At 52.7% G+C, this 22,534-nt stretch overlaps 1 protein-coding gene across 1 annotated transcript in view; it reads right to left on the reverse strand.

The window, feature by feature from the left end:
- Positions 1-909: 909 nt before the first annotated feature.
- The window catches only part of CCND2 (cyclin D2), a 28,096-nt gene continuing 6,471 nt past the window's right edge, over positions 910-22,534 (reverse strand). The window contains exons 4-5 of the mRNA XM_082421638.1: positions 15,003-15,151; positions 910-6,311 (exon numbers count right to left, since the gene is read on the reverse strand). Coding sequence (XP_082277764.1) covers positions 6,162-6,311; positions 15,003-15,151 — 299 coding nt within the window. The 3' untranslated portion in view covers positions 910-6,161. The remainder of the gene's footprint in view (positions 6,312-15,002; positions 15,152-22,534) is intronic.

Raw genomic sequence — 22,534 nt, forward strand, 5'->3', positions numbered from 1 at the left:
AAGTCTGTGAGTTTCTGTTTCTGTTTTGTAGATAAATTCATTTGTATCATTTCTTTAGATTCCACATGTAAGTGTTATCATATGATATTTGTCTTTTTCTGTGTGACTTATTTCACTTAGTACAATAATCTCTAGGTCCATCCATGTTGCTGTAAATGGCATTATTTCATTCTTTTTTACGGCTGAGTAATATTCCATTGCATACATGTACCACATCTTCTTTATCCATTCAGTGACTTTGAAAGAGACAGGGAACTACAGAGAAAATGAATTTTCATAGTAACATCAAAAGGGCATGACCCATCACTCTTGGGAAAGAGGCTGGTCTGAGTTGCTGAGGTCGGGGAGCAACGGGCAATTTGTTTAAGTGTGGACTTTCCCACCCCTTTCCCAGGCTCTACCTCACCACCCTTCCACCAAGGCAGTGGTAGTCCAGTCCTCACAGGAGGGATACAGAGAGGGAGAATCAGGAATCAGGTGGGAGCCGGGAAGAGCTGCAGGCAACCGGGAAAGCTGCGGAGGTTGGGTTCTCCAGAGACACGCCCTCCCCTCCCCGCCGAATCTAGAGGTGGCACCTCGGAAGCCAGGAGATACTCATACCCAGGAGTGAGTAGCTGGCAATAATCAGAAGATTAGCATCTGAGGTCTGGTCACGACAGCAGTGACTGACCCACCTTCTGAAGGTGGCCTGAGGCTTCTGGTTTATAAGAGGGTTGTACGGGTGACCCAAAAGTTAAAAAAACAAGGTCATCAATTGGTTGCACTGCAATGACACACATAGATGACCCTCCAGGTTAGGATTTGCATTTTACCCCAGCACCAACTGCAGCCAACAGAGTCCTGACGCAAGAAAGCTGTGTTCCACGCTGAGGATTGCTGGTCAAGAAGGAAGTCAAAAGAGCCAGAGAATTTAGGTCAAGGTGAGTTTATTGTCCAAATAGCATAACCTAATTGCATCCAAAACCATTTTCAAATCCATCTTTAAGCTAGTCAGAAAAACAGGTTATTATTTTTAAAAATCACTTAACACTGAACAGATAGGACCTCTGAAAAGGCAGCTTGACTATACCATGTCACCATCATGGCCAATACAACATTTTTTTTTCCCATACTTCCTAAAAACCTTCCGTGTATACTGATCACGCTACTTTAGCACTTGCTCGCATGCCGACCAAATAAACACCCACACCTCTTACAGAGTACATGGTGAGAGAATAAAATTGACTGGATATGGCATCACACTCATTTTAAAGCAAAAAAAAAAAAATTATAATAATAATAAAAGAAAGTCCAAGACGAGAAACTGTAACTGAGAGAGAGAGAGAGAGAGAGAGAGAGAGAGAGAGATCTGAGGTACATGGTAATGAACATAATGGAAAAAATCCAATGGCCTGGTGATCTGCCGGGGATTTCAGAGCTGGCCAGCAGTAAGAAATACAACCAATTAAAAAAAAAAACAAAAGAAACCACGAGAACTTTTTTTTTTTTTTAAAGGATAGGCACCTGTCAAAATACACTGGCTACTGTAATGCTACAGTCAGTAAGGCACTTTTTTCCCCAAAGTAGGCTGCAGGCAAAGGGATAAATGTGGCAGCTCCAGCATGCGCGTGTATGTTTGCCGATGGCTTCTGGAAACCTAAGCCAAGAATCGGGTCTGACAGCCCAGCCAAGTCTAAAAGCAGAGACACACGGATACAGAACGGTGGTTCTGGCTGAAGTGACGGTTCTGGGTCATTTAGAATCCAGAATCATGAAAAGCCAAGTGGGATGAGGAAGCCATACACGTCCTCTTGAATCTCCCGGCCCTATTTTGTACAAACGGGTGACAGGAACTGCCCCGAGCCCACTGTGCTCCGTAGCTACAGAGCGTCTGGCTGGCTGAAGGGGACTTTACCGTCTCAGCACTAATTTCCCTTTTAAAGCTATTCTCAGGGTCGGACTGTCTCAAAGATAAACAAAGAGGAATCCTTTTGGCTTAGAAGCCAGCTGGCTTACTCAGATGTCCCCCCCCATTCTTACTTCCCATTTCCACTCTACCAATATTCTCTTCTTGAGCTAGAAAATCATTATTTACATGAGATAAGGTGCGAGTCTATTTCTTCTCCCAGCCCTGCCCCCTGTGGCCCGTGGAGGGAAAATGCCCCTGCCCTCTTTGAGAAAGTCATCCAATCCTGCTACCGTCCTAACCCGGCAGTCCCAGGGCTCCCAGGGCAGCGTGGACATGGCCTTGGGGCCGGGCCGCAGCCCCTTCGGAAGGGAAGCCCCCGATGCCCGCAGCCGGGGTGGTGTCCCCTCGGAGCCACGCGTGCCCGACTTGGATGCTGAAGGAGGGCGGACGGGGCCTCTGCTACAGCACACAGACCAACAGGGACCTGGCTGGGGGACACAGTGGGCTGCTCAGTGGGGTGGGGCAGTTCCAGAGGACAGCCTCCCCGGACAGAAGCCCCTTCTCTCAGCCTAGGGGGAGCATTCTGCTGAGGCATCGGTCCCCTGCCCCTGCCTGCAGGCTTCTCGGCTGTTATGAACCCGCATGGAACTGAATTATGCTTAGCATATATTTTTGGCATACAAGGATTTTCCCCCGTAGGATTTGGCCAAAATAGGGGAAGGAACAAAATTTGGCAGGTTAGGGGAACAACTTAGCTCCCACTGATGGAGAAAAACATATAAACAAACAAACAACCAAAAAAAAAAAAAAACAAAAGAAAAAACCATAAAGAGGAGGAAGTAAAGAAGAGAGAGAAAGACAACAAGGTAGAGAAAGACCAGAACAGGTTTGGAACCCTCTTAGTGGGAGGAAAGAGAAAAAAATGCACGGGGAGAAGTGAACTCCTCTGGGACAAAAACTCCTACCGAGGAAACCAAGATCCAAGGAGCGGGTACAAGCCAGTTCAACAAAGCCGGGGTCCCTTCTTTTCTGTTAAGGAGAGAGCAGGCAGAAAAGCTAAATTACCTAGCACCCTCCCCATCAGCAACCCTACACCTCCCATCACACTAGGCCCTGAGGATGGGAAGAAGACAAAGCCAGACGGCCCCAGTGGCCCCCTGGGGGCTCCAGGGCTGGGAAGAAGAAAAAGCCAGAAGGCCCCAGTGGCCCCCTGGGGGCTCCAGGGACAGTGGAAAGTGAAGGGCTCTGGCGAAGTCTGTTGGCCTGTTTCCTTCCTTATTTGTCAGGTTCTCTCATGTGCTGCTTCCCTCTGAGCTTAGCGGCTGGTCACTGTTCAAGGGATCTGTACCTGGCTTTCTCTTTAGGTTCCAAGACTCCCAAGAACTCTAGGGCCCTTGCATTCCTCCATCCCGTGGAACCCCTCAGGGCCCAGAAGAGTGGCCTGTGCAAAGTGCGCTCCCGATAAAACACAGGCTGCTCGGCCTTCCTCTCCAAAACCTCAGAATACAGCACCCACTGGCCCACCAGGAATCCCTAGAATGTCAGGGTCATGTAACTCACCAAGTCCTGAACCCTTCTAACACACTTCACGGGAGACTGACTCGGCTGGGACTGCATCTCTGCAGAGAAGCAGCCTCCCTACCTCCCTTCGACCACCAATCCAATACTCATCGGACCCATTTTTCCAACCATGCCAATTCAACGCACGATCTAAAACCTGAAAACCATTTAGTGCCACTTAGCGAGGACCTGCCGCAGGCCAGACAGGTGGGAGCGGTTGCCGTGGCAACCCTACCTGCTGCAGGTTCAGACCTAGGAAACCCTCCGAGATCATCCTGAACGGGGGCTGCCCGTATCCGGGAAGGGGCCAGAGAGAGGGGAAACGTGCCAGATGAGAAAGGACCCAAAGCAGAGGAGAGCCCTGCTTTAGAAAGGCCTGCAAGATGAGACTCTCCAGATAGCCTGCTGGAATTCTCTAGTCTGTGTCCTGATCGCTGGTACCCAAGTGGTACCTAGTCCACTGCATCAACCTCTGTGCTAAGTGTCAGCCTTGCGGGGGAGGGGAAATCCCTTGGTTCAATTGCATTTTTTCCATCATGATGAGGATACCAGAGTCAGAATGGAAGCCTGATGACCTTCACCACGGAAGAGGTCCCTGGGCGTGAGACCCTGGGGCCAAAACCTCCACCTTCCACCTGGGAGGGGCTGCAGCCTCCTCCCCCCGTCTGCCTTTCCTGACTAATGGGCTCCCAAGCAGAAACTGTACGGTTGTGAGGTATTATGAGAACAAAAATGTGAACCATTTTCTTTTGTAGCTATTGATTTTGTCCAGTAAACCTGAGGTAAAGAATACTCTGTCTTTGAAGGATGTGACCAGAGAGGAAAAAAAAAAAAAAAATCCATGAATACGCTACCAGAAGAAAACAAACTATGTATGGAAGGGCTTTTCCAGTACGAAGAACTCCTATCTCAACCATCTACTTCAGGACTTGGAAATTTAAGCGGTAAAATAATATATTATAAAATTGTTTATAAAATAGCAGCACACTCGGTGAAACATTACAGCTAGGTACTGTTAATGTGGATAACAATGAATGATCTTAGCTTCTTAGCAGCGCAAAAAAAAAAAAATAATAAAAAACTGAACATAATAAAATGAAAAATAAGAGACCCTTAGATTTTTCTCCATCTTAAACCCTTATACTACGAAACAAGGCAGAATCTGTGTATAAAACAATTCTTCAAAGTAGCCCTGTTCTGATCTTTTTCTTATTTTTACTTAAAAAGGCAAATATTTTAATAGCTTCATTACCTGTCAATTATAATTGTGCAAAAAAAAAAAAAAGTTGGTGCTTCAACCTCTCTGCTAACTGAATGCCTCTAAGACGTGGAGAGGAAAAAAAATTCAAGTACGCTGAATGCAACCTTGCAATGAAATCAACAAAAAAAACGGAAACGGGAACAAAATGCCACACTGATGACCCGCTGTCTGTCTTTGCACCAGCAATAACGTTTTTTTCCATGTCCAAAGGAGGAGTATAGAGGTGGGAATTAAGATCCTTCTGTGCCATCAAAATGGTAACAGAGCTTTGTTTTTAGGAATGTTGTGATGGGGATTTCAGCGGAAGAGGGTGTGTCTTGAGTTCCGGTGGGGATGCCAGAGAGTGTCAGATACAGGACAGCAACCCAACTGGGGGCAGGAGGGGAGGGGGCACAGGAGGAGACAGGAGGCAACTACTCTGCATGATTTGCATAAACCATCCCATCTATCCCTCGGGAACAATTTTTCAAAGTGCTTTTCGAATGGAATGGTTTATACCAAAACGCTCACCTGTGGACCAGACATGCCAATCAGCACCAAAGAATTCGTTTGTTTCCTAATGAGGGATGCCAAGGTCACATTACTCTCTTGAACACATCAGGAGAAAAGTTTCCATTCCAGATCCCACCCTCGGGCTCCGTCTGCCCCCATTTCATAGGAGTTCTGGGGATGGCCCGTAGCTAGATTGCCCCTTTTAGATAAAAACTGGGTGGCGTCTGCAACGAACCATGTTTGGAAGAAGAAGCAAGATGTCGAAAAACGTGAAACCCCAGGATCCAATCACCTGTGTCCAACGGGCAAAACATCATTCTCTTTTAGGTAGCAGCTACTGTAGACAGCAAGAGTTGTCACTAGAGACCCAGCAACGCTCCTGACTTAGTAACAAACAGGTGGTCGGGAGCAAGGGCGCTTCTCCATCCAAAATGGTTCGATCGCACTGAGATTATTTTGTAACTCCCTCCCCGTCCTGTCCCTCCTTATTTCTAATTCCTTCTCGAGTTCATTGCTTTGCAATCTAATCCTGCCATAAATGGCATCCGCAATTCCTCGAAATTATCCTACCAGGGGTATATACGTGCTAGTTCATAACATGAAAAAAAAAGTCTCTAATTTGTTCCCATAGTGCAGGCATACATTTTCGCTAGCTACTCTGCAGGTTTTCCTGTAAGCATTTTACTATGACTTTTAATATCATCAAACAATAACTGTTCGCATATATACGGGATTCCCTTCTGTTGTACTTCAAATAGGCACCAAATGCTTTTAATGATTCCGTTTTTATAGGACCTTTATCTCTCACTTCTAAAAGATCTTTCAATATGATCTAGGTGGGGGCAGATTTTTTTTTTTTTTTTAAGTTTCATCCTAAAACATAAGAGAACAAAACACAACCAGAGAGAAGGAGAGAGCAGATTGGACGCTTCTCTCCCATTCGGCCTGCCCGACATCCTCTCACAGGTCAATATCCCGCACGTCTGTAGGGGTGCTGGCTTGGTCCAGCTCGTCCTCCGACTTGGATCCGTCGCCCTGGTCCTGACGGTACTGCTGTAGGCTGTTCAGAAGCACCACCTCAATCTGCTCCTGGCAGGCTTTGAGGCAATCCTAGAAGAAGAACGGTCCAGACCAGAGCTGTTAGCAAGGGCAACAGTACACAGAGCAACTGATGAAGAAAACACACATGATTCAAGCCCCGCCTAAGTCCGCGCTCCTTTTCCAGTAGAAAGAAAGTTGAAACGTACGGGAGATGCATCCTTCCGGTGCCGGGGAACCTCACCACTCCAAGTGGGGTCCACGGACCGGCGGCGTCAGCACCACCTGGGAGCTTGTTAGAAATGCAGAACCTGGGACTTCCCTGGTGGTCCAGTGGTTAAGCATACACCTTCCAATGCAGGGGACGCGGGTCTGAGCCCTGGTCGGGGAACTAAGATCCCACGGGCCGCGGGGCAGCTAAGCCCACGGTGCCGCAACTACTGAGCCCGCGCGCTCTGGAGCCCACACGCCAAAACTAGAGACAAGCCTGCGTGCCGCGATGAAAGATCCCGAGTGCCACGACTGAGACCCGATGCAGCCTAATTAATTAATTAAAAAAAGAAAAAAGAAATGCAGAACCTCATCCCTCTCCAGACCAGTCAAATCAGAATCTGCATTTTAGCAGAAGCCCAGGTGAGTTGTATGCACAGGACCTGGGCAGAGCTGGCCGAGATGAGGAGCCATTTGTGGCCACGCAGTGCCTGGTAATCCAAGGGCCAGCGAGATGCTTCCCGCCTGGGGACACTGGGAGGTGAGAGGGAAAAGGGGAAGGCCAGCCGTACAGACAGTGTGACAGCACTGGACTACCCAAGGGATAGATAAGAGAATGGACTGAACTACACTGACCCTCACAGCAACTGCGGAACCGCTTAAAAACAAGCAATCTGTTTTTCGCTTATTTACCGTTCCCTTAACTCTCATAAAAATACAACACAGAAATGTTCACAAAATTCTGGACACTTGAGCCGTCTAATTTGGGAATAGGCAAAAAAAAAAATTGCTGCATTGCTTTGATATTAGTCTATATTTGGTAGGGAAGATTCAGAATGTGTTGATCTCAGGCAGATGTTTCTGTTAGCTGGGTGGCATGGGACACAGCGGCAATTCGTGGGTGTCACTAGGGAGGGATGGTGGTTGGTACTAGCAAGTGGGAGGTGAGCTGAAGAAATTGCTCGTAGGAGCTATTTCCCAACATCTTTCCTTGGCAAGCCTGCTTTCCTGTGCTCTCGTAAGCAGCACAGACACATGGAACATATGTTAAATCCACTCTGCCTGGGTCTTGCCACAGTTTAATGTATGTTTCCCTTGTGCTTGTTTCACCGTGCAGCTGCCCACAGGTTACTGTTTGCCGAGCACCAAAGCGTTATCTCTATTTTCCAAAGATCTAAAAATAAAGTTGGGGTTCTCAGGAACGCCGTTTCCATACGCCCACATTTTCCTTTCTTATCTCTCATCCATTTCAGCTTTTTATGAAAATCAAGATTGGGGGCAATGGAAGACCGAGCATTAAGGGCAGAGATGAAATTTCACCTGGAATGAATTAAGAGTGACAAGAAGGCCGGGGTATTTGCTGTTGCCCCACCAGACTTGCAGGCAGCCGCTAGGTTATTTTCCTTCTCTGACCTCAGTTTCCCCACTTGTAAAATAAGGCTCAGGAAACGCTCACAGACGGAGGATCAACTGGGATCATTTGGACAAAGTGCTGAGTTCGACACACGACAATCATTTATTATGAACAGCAAGAAGTCCATCCTGGACTGTGAAAGAATTCCTGAGATTTCTTTGAAACGAGGTATGAACGAGCATTTGCTCAGGACAGGTGAGGCGGGCAGTGCAGCAGGCACAGCGGATGGAGCGTCCGGCAGGGCAGACGTACCCCGGCCCAGAGCTCTCCGCCCCCCCTGAGAAAGAGCCAGGGACTGGCCACTGAGGACCCGCCAACATTTCTCAGACTGGCCTGTGGCCTCGCCTGGTCATGTCCTCTAACCTGCCTGACCCCCTAACTGGTGATTAGAAGCCGATGGGCCTCGCCCACTGCCTGCTCTGCCCGTCTAGCACTCCTCCTCCAAGGCCCGTCCTGCAGTGGCCGTGCTTCTGGTCACTCACCGCTCACGAAGGTGCTCGGTGGTGAAGGCTAAAGGCAGGATGCTTCTAAGGGCACCTGCATTTCAGCGGAAGGTACCTGAGGACCCGAAAGCCTTATGATCTCAAACAATTAATCTTAAAGAACAAGGTTAACAACGTTAAAAACTGGCGATAGTCAAAACTCCTCTGGCTTGTCCCTGAGGAAGCTCCTGGCCAATCCTGTCCGACTTTCCTTCCTCCAAGGCTCTACTTCTGGGTCAGCACATCTGCTGCCCCAATAATACGACAAACTCAGGATGCCGTGATCATCACTGCCTTAGCCACACCAGCAGCCGAGACGGATGGTCCTCCAAACAGGCAGACCGGGCTCTGGACAGCTAACGAACTTGATTTGGGGCCACGGACAGTCTCCCTTTGGGTCACCCATGTTCCTATTGTTCCCGGTATTTAGACTTCCCTCCCAGCAGCCTTAGACCCTAAAGGAACAGTTCTGAGAAAGGCCTACAGGGAGGGCTGGCACACTGGGCAGTGACTTCTACGGGACTTCAAGAGAACACGGGCGTCGAATGTCATATTTATGTAACTTCCTTCCAAAAACAGCTTTCCCGAATAAAATGAAGAAAGCTTTCACATAAAACACAAACTCTCCTTTCTTGATCTTTCCAGTCCCATTTTAATTTCAATCGAAATCATTCCTGACTATGGCCAGCTCTTCCTCTTTGATACCCCTTACTCCAAGGGAAAAGGGATGACTACAGCAGTTCCCCCAGAACTGAGGGACCCTGAAGCCCACAGGCTCAGCTGTGACAGAGCAGGAAGCTAAAGCTCTCGGTGGGTCAGTGGTGTCCCTCATTCCTGGAAAGCGCTCTGGGGTCTCCGTCTAACCCTCCTCTGGTTCCACTGCTTCACGACTTGGCTGTCCTAATCTCAGTTTCAACTGCGGGGACCTCTTGGCTCTCGGCTAGATGAAAACCTACTTAAGGGCAAGAGCTTGTCTTGCATAAAGGATGTTGCACGTTCTACTCTGACAGTGGCAGGAAGGAAATCGGCATCCCTCTTCCTGGAAATACAGAGCTCACTCCCTGCATTTTAAACCTTCCTTTAGGATTGCAGGAGCCCTTCTTGGGCGTCCCAAGAGCGTGTGAATTTCCTGTGAGCTGGTGGAAAGTGAGGTCCGAGGGAGGGTGGGCTGGTGCAGCCCCGGTCTTGCCGGAGGGGCTCCCAATCTCCCGAGTGGGTAGGAGAGCGCCGGGGGGACCGGGGTGGGAGGGGTGATCTGGTGGAAGGAGGAGGCCAAGCCCAGAGAAGGAAACAGAAGGGGGACAAGTTGCAGAGCCTGAAGGGAACCCAAAGCGAAGCTGGAGAAGAGTGACGGCCATGTGTCCAGGGGCGGAGTTCTAAGGCGACACACACAGATCCTTACAGGATCTGAGAACGGGGGGCTCTGGGGGGCTTCTGGAGATCGAGCAGCCAGCTGCGCCCACTTCACAGCTAGGGAACCCACCCGAAGCTGGCTCCTCCCCCCAGTCACACCTAGTTAAAAACGAACCCTGGCCTTCAAAGGGCGAGACTCCCAATTCCAGAACTCTCTTCCCTGTGCACCTCTCTGCCTCTTCCGGGCTCTAAGGAAAGACAGGGCAGAGAATCTCCGAGAAAGGGAGACACAGCCCAAGTGGCCTGGAAAGCCCCCGACAGCGCCTCCGTGCACGGCGAGTGCGGCGGCTCCCGGCCCTCTGCTCCTCGGCAGAGCCTCCAAAAGCACCAGCCGTTGTGTCGAGATGCCCCAAATTAAGCTGATTAGAAGGAGAGCCATAATGCTCGTCTGTCAGCCTGGACAGGTGGCACTCCACGGAGCTGGGGCTGGGCAGGCCTCCAGCCCGATGATGCTGGGGCCCCGCCCCCGCCCGCCCCCGGCCCGGAGCCCTGACAGCGGCGTTTGTGATGCCCGGCTCCTTCCCCGGCCCCACTTCCTCCGCGTGCTGGCTCCAGCCCCGCGCCCCGCACCCTCCTCGGCCCTGTGAATGGGCTGCGGAACTGCTACCATCAGCCTCCAGTGTCACTGCATCACGGCATTGTCACCACACACGCACTGCACTCAACAGGGGCACAAAGGGCTGAATGAGCCCCGGACCCGCGGCCAACTCAGGCACAGACAACTTAGGAAACTATCTCATTCTTCCTTTCTTCACAGCCTGGTGGGCTTATTTCCTTGAATACCAAATGAGGCCCGCGGCAAAAATCAAGCTCAAGCAGGAGCGGGAACCATCAGCCTCCAGTTCTGTTTCCTCTGCCGTCCCACCCCCGGCTTCCCTTGCAGCGACTCTTCTGACCACAGGCCCTGTTCAGGGCACAAAGGACGGTCTCGGGGACACAGGGGTCTTCAGGAGAAGGTGTGCTGTGAGGGCTCCGGGGACCAAGGCAAGGGTGGGGACCCTAGGATTCTGACATGCAGTCACAATCGAGTCTTCCCTGGCGCTGCGGACTGCTCATTGGCAAACAGCATCCTAATATGGCCAGGATGTCCCTAGGAGAGGGATGTCCTGGAATCTTCTTGGGCAATAGTTAAGAATTCAAGGGACTTCCCTGGCAGTCCAGTGGTGAAGACTTAGCCTTCCAATGCAGGGGATGTGGGTTCGATCCCTGGTCAGGGAGGTAAGATCCCATAGGCCTCCTGGCCCAAAAACCAAAACATAAAACAGAAGCAATATTAACAAATTCAATGAAGACTTAAAAAAAAAAAGAAAAAAGAAGGTAACAGAGAGTTTTGGTGTAATCTAGGTAGAAAAGGATACATATAATGACAGGACGACTCACATCTCTACCTGTTCTGTTAAACATCTTCCAATAACTTCCCATCTTCATGGCCCGTGAGCCCCAATTCTACTTGTTCATTAGTGACTCAGGAAAATGGTGTCACGTGAAAACAAAGTGACTTGCTCTAAGATAAAGTCAGGTAAAACTCAGGGGACCCTGACGTATTGTTAATGTTAAGACCCATCTAGCTTTTCCAAAAGACCTGGGGAGACCAAAGCACTAGAAACACACTTGAAACCCACCTGCCCAGCCTTTGTCCCCCCTTCCTTCCTCCCCCGCCCTCCCCACATCATTCCCCAATGACTCTGCCAGGGGATCTGGAGAAAAGGCTGAGTCAAAGTTGGGTCTCGTTCAAAAGAGTCTATATACAAGTGAACAGGGAGATAAAGGCTGGCACCAAGCTCCAGCAGGATGCCGAGGGGACGGAAGAGGAACCCCGATTCTGCCAGGGAAGTGGCCCAGTCGGTCCCCCCCTTCGCAAGCGGACCCTTGGCAACGGAAGCCCCGGTAGACGTTCCCCCAAAGCCAGAATGGCCTCTCTGGCTGGTGTCTGTTTTTAGCAACACTTAGGAGTAGAAGGAAAGAGTACTTAAAATACACCACCCTCTGAGACTTTTATTCCCTGTAAAACTGTCAGGCTTCTCACTCAGCTTTCTCTTTGGAATGAAGCGTTCCGGTTTATTTTGGCAACCAGAGCAAGCAACAGAGAGCAGCTTTCTCAGGGCCGCGTGGGTCCCTCCTATCAAAGCTCTCTGCCGCCAGCCAGAGAGCCAGAGAGATGGCTCTGGCTGTTTCAGGGGAGAAAAGAGGGGATCCTCTTCCTACAGTCGTATCTCTGACAATCCACGGAGAAAGGACACCGTCAGCTGGCCCAGGTCTCTAGGTGCAAGGTGCAAGGTGCACGGGGCTAGCACACGACTGTAGGGACCCTGGGGTCAAAGGCCGGCACTTCCCGATTCTTATGTGCCCGTGCACCAGGGCCCATAGGGCAGAAGGTGGTCTGGGCACTGGGCTTCCCTGTGGGAGGGCTCAACTTCAGTGTGGCCCAAGGACGTTATATGTCTACGTGGGTACCTACAACTTTTTGTGGTAGCAATATATACACCACCCAGCACTGAGCGTCTCCATCAGTTTTAAGTGTACAGTGTTAGCTTTGAGTACATTCACTGTGTCGTGAGACCACCCCCCTCTCCAGGACTTTTCTTCCCAGACGGAAACTCCACCCCCATTACACAATCACTCCCCCACCCCCTGGGCCCTGGGAACCTCTATTCCACTTTCTGTCTCTATGGATTTGACTACGTCTAGGGGCCTCGGGACCTCATATAAGTGGAATCACACAATATTTGTCTGTGTCTGGCTTATTTCACTTAACACGTCCAAGGCTCATTCATAGTGTAGCACGTATCGGAATTTCATTTCTTTTTAAGGTTGAATAATGTCCCATGGCATGCACATACCACAGTTTCTTTCTCCATCCCAAGGACATTTTCAACCACCAAGGGATGGCTTCTACTCTGCATTTTATGTTAGGCCCGGAGAGCTCCTTCCCGAGGGCTGATTGCCTGCTGCATGTCTAGTTCCTAACACCTGCTTAGCATCCGTTCGTTTGACCTTCATTTGCTGGGGTTTTACATGCTTTACTGGGGATCCTCCACACAACCGCTACGTTCCTGGATGACAGGAACCTCGTCTTTTATTTTCCATGTGCCGCCCACCCCCCAACTTCTTCCACGCTGCCTGTGCCTTGCTTGTTCCTGGGCCTTGCTCACAAGGTGACAGCCTGCACCAAGAGCTCTCCAGAGAGCACAGGCTGATGGGTGGGAGGACTTAGCGCCCCAAGTCCGGCACGCACAGTAGCTGAGGCACCGAGGACGTCCCCAGGGAGAGTGGGAGTGAGGCTCTGGGGACCCGAGGTAAGCTGGGAGCTTCCTGAGCTCTCCAACTGTTCTCTGAAAACGTGGTACACGCACGCTTGGTTTTTCACATTAAAATGTTTAACCCGGGGCCCACTGGTGAGAATGAGGCACATGTGTGCATCTCCATTCAACAGCTGCGATTTTTAGAAGGAAGCTCTAAGCCAGTTTTGTATCTAGCTGACCCAGTCTGACAGCGGACTAGGATGGCCTGGTTACACAGTATCTGAAAGGGGCAAGCAGTGTCTCCCGTATGAAAGGAGAAGACTGGTTTGCGGACTTGAAAAGCAAAGCACAGCCCACGAGCTCCACGGGCACCCCAGGAGCGACCTCTGTCCATCTGAAGCCAGTAAGGGGTGACACAGAGATGCGGGAGAAAGCTGGAGAGCCCGTGGGACAATCAGCCCATCAGGGCACATCTAGAAATATCCGAAGGAGGTTATAATGCTGGCGGGGGGGTGGGGAGGTGCAAACACTTGTCACTGACATTTTTGTCCCCGGGGGTCGAGGAGGGGCTGGTCTTCAGCCGGTTGGGAGTCCTTTTGGCAAGGCAGCCTTAATAGGAGATATTCAGAAAAGGAAGGAAGCATATCATTTCTATAAATGCTAAGTTCCGTCCAAGATTTGCCTCTAGAGGATTCGAAGAGCATTCTTCCCAGGAAGCTGCAGTGGAGGGTCTTTTCGATCTATATTTTGGAAACCATGCTTCAGAAGCCTGTTTGGAGCCAGCATTTGAAAAGCATCTCTAAGAACTGTTTCAGAGGAGAACCCCTCCCTGTGCCAGCTCCTTGAGACGGTAATGAAGGCCAAGGCAAAATCTGGGGGGGGAGGTGTCGGGGGGAGGCCAGCCAACTGCAGCCTTAGGCGTGCTGACATTTACCCTTTTGCCCAGCATCCCTGGTGGAGGCACCGGCCCCAGGCCTGTAAACCACATTATCCCTTATAAGTCAATATATGCCCACAGCAGGGCATTCAGAATCCCCCTGACCATCCAGAGGGGGTCATCACAAAGTTCCCCTGCATTCTTGAGCCTCTCCATGGTGACTTGAGAGGGCCTCAGAGCTGACACCCCTCTCTCGAGTGGCTTTAAACCAAAGGCCTTTTTCAAACAAAAAGATCCCAGGAGCTGCAGTGAGGGAGGAATGCAGGGTTCCCAGGCTGGGCGTCAGAGCCTCCAGGTTCTGGTCCCAGGCCGGTGACCCCGGCTTCTCCCCCCTCTCTGACCTCGCAGAATCAACCTTCTAAGGACCGCAATTTCCAGCTAGCTGAATCAGAGCCTCCCTGGACCCTGGGCTGTCCCCCAAACCTCTCTTCTTCTAAGGAGCTCCAAATGCTGGCAACCAGAGTTACAGCCTCTGCACTGTCCAGAGGGCACCCAGAATGGAAAAATCTATAGCTAATAATAGTTCCTTGCATTTGTACGGCACTCAACTCTTTTTAAAGTGCTTTTTAATCCATCATCACGTTGAACTAAAGGGAAGTGAGAGGAAGGTGGGGTGGAGAGGTCTGTGGAGGTGGGGGGCCCCTCCGTCTCCCAAGCCCTGAGGTGCAGGGGGGGCTTGCTCCCGCCCTGCCTGCCAGCCTCAGCGCGCGTGAGCAGGCGAGAAAGCTCCACGCTGGAGGAGAGGCAGGCTGCGGATTGTACATAAATGGAAACAAGCAACAGGCAACAAATCAGACCCATGGGGAAGCCCGGGCCACACAGGAAACTGGTCAGCAGCCCGCCCTCCCCCCTTGTCTCTGCTTGCGAAGTTCTTTTCTCTATTTGATGGCACGTGAGGCCTCACCTGCTGAATTTTCTTATGACCGTGGGTGCTGATCTCAGAAAACAGAAACCAACAGCAACAAACAACCTCTGCCACCTCCTCATCGAACCTACTGTCTCTCTCCCCCAGCTGAGGGAAGAGAGGCCTGGTCTCAGCCAAGAGGATGGATGGGGGCCACCTACCACGTCGGTGTTGGTGATCTTGGCCAGAAGGTCCACCAGGGCGTCACCCGTGAGCGAGCTCACGTCCTCGTCCTGCTGGAGCCCACAGATGGCGGCTCCCACACTTCCAGTTGCGATCATCGACGGCGGGTACATGGCGAACTTGAAGTCTGCGAGGACGAGAGGCGGAAGGTCAGGACGGGGCGGAGGCAGGCGCTCCCCAGCCTGAAGACGCTCGGCAGGAGGATGGCACAAGTGGCCCCTGGTCCCCACGGATGCATCCTCTCCTAAGTCTTGCCTTCACGAGACGCCCTTCATTTGCCCATGACTGTGGCGGTTCCAGATTTAAAAGGAGACTGAGCAGAGCAGGGGAGGTCTGAGACCAGTACAGACAAGGTAACCCACATGCTACACAAGCGACACGAGCCAAGGGCTCCAGATGTTCGAAGGAGGGGGAAGTACAAGCGGGTAAATCTTAGGAAGAACGACAGCCCTGACGTGACTCTGCCATACTCTCTGGACAGGCATCAAGGACTAAGATGGCTCAGAACAAAAGAGATGATTTGATTGAAAAAAAAAGAAAAGGATGGGACTTTCCCGGTGGTCCAGTGGTTAAGACTCCGTGCTTCCACTGCAGGGGGCCCGGGTTCAATCCCCGGTTGGGGAACTAAGATTCCACGGGCCATGCAAGGAAAGTGGGAGAAGCAGCCATGGGCGGGGGGGGGCCGCAGGTGCTGGGGGGGCAAGTTTCACACAATTCCCCACGTCTACCCAGCGTCAAAGGCCCTCAGAATGTTAGGAGACAGGACAGGAAGTCAATCGAGCTCCCAATATTAGCCGTCTTAATCAGAGGAACGACTTGGTTTAGATTTTATGGCTTTGAGGCCTGAAGATCCCATTTTCTTGCTGGGGAAAAAAAAGAGTGGTTTGCTAGAGACAAGTGGAAAAACGATGATACATTTGAGGGGCTCGAACCCCCTCATTTTCCATCTATCCAAGAGCAACTACAGAGGATGCTTTTACGTACCAGCCTGGGAGCCCAAACACCAGTTTCTTCTGGGGGTGGGGGGGGGGGTGCCCCAGAAGGTCTGGCAACCAAATCGGCCACTGCTGTCCATGGAAGGGAGGTAAGGATACACACCCCTTACCCCTGCTCCGGCTGCTAAGAGCTCCCGCCTGCCGACACGGCCAGGACCGGACTCGTCACAGCCTGCGTAATCCAGCCCTCAACCACGGAAACTGTGTACAATCCGTACCTTAACGTCGTGGATGAGAAACCGAGCTTTCCGAGTCTCCACGGCCCTCACCCCGCCCTGTGCTGATCGGTGAAAGAGGTGAGAGTTTTGTCCCTGATCCTAACTGCAGCCCCGGAGTGGAGAGCACCTTCCGCAAAGGGCTCTCTCTAGCTTTGCCATCATCCCAGTGAATTCACTGCATGTAGAAGTGGAAAGTTGGAGACAGGGGGATTGCTGTAGAGGGAAGACGTGGGTCACGCTTCCAATCCCAGCATAAGCACTGGGTTTAACCTACAGAAACAGTTCAACCTCCTATCTCCCCCTCTTGCTATTCTATCAACATAGTCCAAGGACGCACTTTTATCAGTGACCCCGTTGTCCACATCAGGTCAGTGGCGTCCTCAGAAACTGCGCTGGGTTGCTCAGCCAGGCACAAACCCTTCCCCTCCTGGCCGAATCCCATGAACACAGCAGGCCTGGCCGTCTGTCTGTCTTTCTCCATGGCCTTCTTTTCTTAGCCCACGCACCATCTCCACCTCTCCAGGGATGTACATATATTACGCCATTCCACCCAAAGCCTGCTGTGCTCTAACTCGTCCAGAGCCTTCTCTGTCCCCAGACAGTGACGAAGCCAGCCTCCCTGCCTCCCCGCTCTGCTGTAGGTCTCTTCACATGGGGTCACAGGAGTGTTTCTCTGCCCAGTAACCTCGTTAGCTCCCCCCCTGGGACATTCACAAGGCGGAGGCAACAGCCAGCCCGTGGCCCTGGGCCCACACAGGCCCCGGGTGGGAGCAGCTGGCAGGGAAGGGCAGGGCAGGAGGGGATCCCCGGCCCCCCTGCCCCAGGCCTCAGCCCAGGAAGCATAGCCCACACACGCCTATCTTTGCATCCCGCTGCCTGCAAACCCAACTCCCACTTCCAGCAAATGAATTAACTCTGGCAGTCAGGGCGTGTGGATGGATGGTCCTGGGGCTGCCGAGGGGATCGTACCTCCCTTCTCGTTTTGTGGGAAAATGCCGAGGGACGCTGTCCCCTGCCCCGCCCCCCAGAACTGGGGAGCACGAGCTGCATGAACACGGCAGCCTCTGGGCAGCACCGACAGGGCCAGGAAAGCCAGGCTGGCCCTGCTGAGCAGCAGGGCAGTGACCCCCCTCTAGGGCCCCGACAACTGCCCGGCTCTCCCGCAAAGCCAGGTTCAGCCCGTGGGACCCTGGGCGAGTCACTTCCTCCCTCCCAGCCCCTTGGAGTCCCAGTTGCCTACGAAGAGGGTGGAGGTAGAGCAGCGAACTAACTAGTTAATTTTTCTAACCTCCACCTCCAACTCAGTACAGGGTCATGAAATTCATTTGTAGGTGGTGACCAGCATTTTTTGTTGTTGTTGAGTTGAACAAAATGTTAGAACAATTCTAACAACGTTAGACTAGAAAGTATCAGGAAGTAATGCAAGTAGTGAGAGTCAACACTGTCTTAAAAAACATCTGTATCGATTTGACGTACATTGACAGTTATCCTGAGTTGCGTTATAAAATGTATTTCTTCCTTTATGGTTTAGGTCAAAAAGTTGGAAGACGGTAGGCTGGCTAATCTTCCCGGGGCCTTCCAGCTCTAACTGGCTTTTACTTAAGGCTCTGGAGTAAAAACGACTCTCAAGGAAAAGAATAAGGAAGAGGCAATAGAACACAGCACAGCTTCCCCCAGGCAGCAAAGTCACAAGACATCTCTCTCCATCGAGCAGTTCTGCATGGCCTCAGGGGCTGCCCCAAGACCACACCCAGGGACACCCCCTCTCTGCTGGTAGGGGAAACGGCAGAGAGAAAAACACCTGAATAAAACATCTGAAGGGTCGTGTCCTTGTACTAGCTCTTGTTAGCTAACCTCCACACTCACCTGTGGAAAGTTCCATCCAACCCATTCAGCCATTTCTGGAAACCTTAAACTTTTGGCTATGGAACTGGATGGAGACAGATTCACAATATTTACTTGAGGGAGGGAGCAAAAATAAAATCAGGCTTCATGAGCACGTGCTATGATCAAGACTGCAACTGTCGATAAATATATAAATAGAAATGCATCGACATGCATGCACATGGGGAAATTAGAAGAATACAAAGATGTATGTAAATTTCCCCACCATCCAGTGGGGGAAACGTTATTTTATCTTCGCAAAAATAAAATACCAAGTTAACGATCTCTCCCAAATCTCTGAGTCTCTTGGTCAAAAACGCTGACAAGCTCTACGTTGGTGCTGTAGGTGTGCTCAGTGGTGAGGGTCTATCTCCATCCTCAGCTGCCCACCTGGAAAGCTGAAGTGTGTGCGACTTCCTAAGTACCCGCCCCCCCCCCCCACGAGTGAGAGGCAATTAGCTGAGCTGATCGGACCCATTCCGATCGAGTTACAACGTGTTCCTCCCTGTTCCAGGCACGATGATGATTCCTCCAAGACATGGGACATATGAATAGAATACAGCATGGCGCGTTCTAAATGGCTAGGTGACTTCTAAAGAAACGTCTCAAAGAAAGGAGGTGCCCACGTGGATAGGAGCATGAGAGACACACGCTTAGGAGGATTCCCCAAAGGTGGTGGGAAGGGTTTGGGCCAAGCAGCCCCAAGCACTGGAAGGTGGAGGCCACGGAGGCTGGTGACCTACCACCTACCAGCTGTGTGAAGGTGGGCAAGTTACCTGACCTCTCTGAGCCTCCATTTTTCCACCCACAGATAAGGATAATAATTATACTCTCCTAGGGTAGTTCTGAGGATTCAGCTAAGAGAACAGTGCCTGGCTCTTGGTAAACAATCCACAACACCCACCACCAGCATCACTGTCATCGCCCCACTGTTCCTACCCCAGGGGCCCGCTGTGGGAGCGGGGTGGGCAATTCTGACTGTCGGCGATTCTGTTCAGCGTCTGCAGGGATGCGGGGAAACAGCAGGCCCTGCAGAGCAAGGCCGGGGAGAACGAGGGCTCTGCTCTGGCCGCCCTGAGGCTCTTTCACTCTCAGTGTGTGTGTGTGTGTGTGTGTGTGTCGCAGAACCGGCCTCATCGTGTCCCCACTACCTCCTGCTGCTTTGTCAGCAGTGGGAGAAGCTGAGGCCTCACAGGGGGATGGAAAGAGGGCACAAGCACACAAGGAATGAAAGAGAAGTCGGGCTATTCATTCAGCTGGGGTCACCCAGAGCCAAGGAACAGGTCCCACACCCCAGCAGCCCTGACCTGACCTCCACCTTCTCGGTGAGGCCAGCAGCGGCCTCACGGGGAACCCCAGCTCCACCGACCAGCCCAGGCAGCGTTCCTACTGTTTGCTTACTTGGCAAGGAATTAGCAAAAAACAAGGTGAAATTCACCTGCTTCAAGACACTCCCTTTTACGGGTGAATCGACGAAACCTTGAGAGGTTAAGTGACTTGTCTAACGTCTGATGCCGGGCCTGGGCTTAAGGTGGAGACCGGCACCTGGACGCTGCACCCCAGTGCACTCTGAGACTCACCAGCAGGTAAAGAGCTCTTCAAAGGCACCGCCCACGCCCCGCTGGGAATACACGGCCATCTTTCCCATCAGAGGCTGGAGAAAAAGCCCAAAGGAAGGAGCCCGGGCTCAGGAGTCCAGGAGATGGGAACCCCTCCCGTCCGTGGCCTCAGCCCACTGTGGGACCCCGCAGAGACGCTTCACCACCCAAGGACCTCCTGGGGCCCCGCTGGGCTCCTTAATCTGGACAAGGGCAGGAGAGCTGCTCCACGTTCATCAGCTTGGTAAGATTTCACTGAAGGAAGCGTTCTGAGCTAAGCGGGTTTGAAACCACAGATTACATGGCCCCGGGGATGGCTTTATCCCCATTGTTTTGACTATGGTGGCCGAGGCCTTGACCGGCCAGTGTGACCGCTGTGCTTCTGTTCACCACCAGGGGGCGAGAGGCGCTCGCTCCGAGGGGGAGAGAACCAGGGATGCCCTTCTCCCCCTCTCCTCCAACCTGCCTCAGGTGGGGTTTTAAAAGGCCAGAACCGGCGGGGGGCTGGACGAGGGCCCTCAGCCTGCTCCCCACCCACCTTACAGCCAGGTGGGAAGTGAGATGGGCCCTGTCAAGCTGCCCGTCCCCATGCACGGAAGAACTGAGACTCCCGGTTCAACAGTCCACTTCCCCGGGGCCCCGTGACCACTGCTCGGTGAACGGTACTCATTGGGTCGCAGATGGAAAGGGCTTTCCATTCTTCCTTCCACCTTCCAACCACCCAGGCAGACCTCGCTTTCTGGATCAGGGGCCAAGTCGTGGACCCTCTCTGGGCCACCACTGTCTGGCTATAACCCAGGGATGAAGCGTCACGAGACACGTCTAGGTACAGCCAGGAGGACGGGGAAGCACTGGGGTACCACCATCCCTGGGGCCCAGGCCCACTGGGCAGGGAGCCTGGATAGCTGAGGGCAGCACCTCGGGGTGGGGGGCTCCTAGGCACAGAGGGAGATGAGGGGTGCCGTGGGTAGGGAGGCTAAAGACGTCCTCCCTCACCCCCGCCCGCGCCAAGTTCAAACTCAACGCCACTGGCTCTTCTAAACTAACTGGAGTCATCTGTTCAGCATGATGTCATGCATCAGGAATCTCCCCCACGCCGGCGTGCGATCCTGGGTCATCCCAATGGTCTCTTTCCTCGTTGGCAGACTTGGGGGCTCTGCCATCAGAGCGGCACCAGGGGGATGCTAGGAACGGTCTGCTGCCCAGCGTCCAAAGCTCTAGGGAAGGCGGTTATGAAGGGCTCCCCCTCACCCCATGGCCTCCACTGACCAGCACCAGCCAGAGTTCCTGCCCCAGGGGCTGTTCAGGGCTGAGCAGGGGAGGGAAGAGGGCACCTCTCTCCGTCTCACCACCATGTGAAGCCTCAAGCCCCGGGAAGGAGGACTGACAGCCCTGCCCTTCCCGCTTCTTCCCCTTTCACACACAGGCACTCTCCACGGACTGCGGGACCACCGCCAGCTCTTTCACAAGCAGCTTTCCCCCTCAACTAGCCACACAGCCCCAGGGTCGCTGCCCCTGGCTGCCGGTGCTCCTGGAGCTCCAAGGCAGAACGTCCAGGATCCCTGGGGGGAATGGAGCAGGACCTGTGCTGCTGTAACTCCCGCCGGCCTGTCCTAGGCACGCGCCCATTCCTCACACCCTGGCCCCAGAACGAGGCATCTCATCTAACCGGAAGGTGTTCCCCTCAAGAAAAGCAAGCCCCTTGGCTTTTACTCCGTCAGGCCCGCGGCCCTAAAACCCCAGGCAGCGGGATGCCACGTGACTCGGCCACGCAGACACAGTCAAGGGCAGATCAGGGGAAGAAATGACTCTCAGGCAGGCTCATCCCCTCTAGACCCAGGAAACGTCTGAGACCCTCCCTGTGCTCCGAGCGGTCCACACGTGGCGCTCAGTACCCGGCTGGAGGAGTTCTCATTCCCATCCTCCCCTGCCCCTGCCCCAGGCTAGCTCCTCTCTCAAAAGGCAGTCTTCCCGACTTCCTCTGCCTCCCCTCAGACCTCTGTCCCATCCCTGAGTCCCAGCCTCCCTCCTTGGGCCCCAAACGTGGCAGCTGCCCCAAGGACCTGGCCAAGAAGGCCAGGAGTGGCGGATGGGATCCCCAATTTTAGAGAATGGGCCTTTAGGCAATCCTGGGATCTGCTTTTGGCCTGGGTCACTCCACCCACCCTCCCGACCCGAGTCAGAGATCAGCGAGGAGGAGTGGGCAGATGGACCCCAAAAGGTACGTCCGTTAAGAGACAAGGTCAGAGCAGAGCTCTGGCTATCGACAGCTGGGCGATGGGGGAGCGCAGGGTCGGGGGTCAGCCATCCTAGAGAGAAAAGGGCTGGTTGACCCCTTCTCCACAGTGAATCATCACAATGGAGAGGAAGGGACAGCAGGGCCTGGGAGACAAAATGACAAGTCAATGAGGGGCTGACCTCTAGGGGCCAGGCCAGACAGCAGAAGGGGAGGAAGCAGAAGAAGGGCTATGGTCTGCAGGGCAGCAAGAATCACGGGCAAAGAATGGTCCCCCAGGGCTGCAGGAAAGGCACAGGGCACGGACATTCCACGAGGCTGGGCCTGGATCTGGGAAGCTCAGGGACGGGAAGCCTGCTCTGGGATCCACAGTGGGGGGGCTGGACCCTGCATCTGAGCCCACAAAGCCCGAGCACAGCGTCCTGCTAAACTCAGATGGGGGTAGCAGGGTTAGGGTTAGGAAAGTCATTGTATCCACTCAGTTAAAAGAGTCAGAATCGGAGACATTTTCACATTTAGTACCAGGGCACATCGCCTACACCTTGCCTGGTTGACAAAGGACCTCTTTGTACATCATCT

The sequence above is a fragment of the Balaenoptera physalus genome (genome assembly GCF_965194825.1).
Source record: "Balaenoptera physalus genome assembly, chromosome: 13".
NCBI lineage: Eukaryota > Metazoa > Chordata > Mammalia > Artiodactyla > Balaenopteridae > Balaenoptera > Balaenoptera physalus.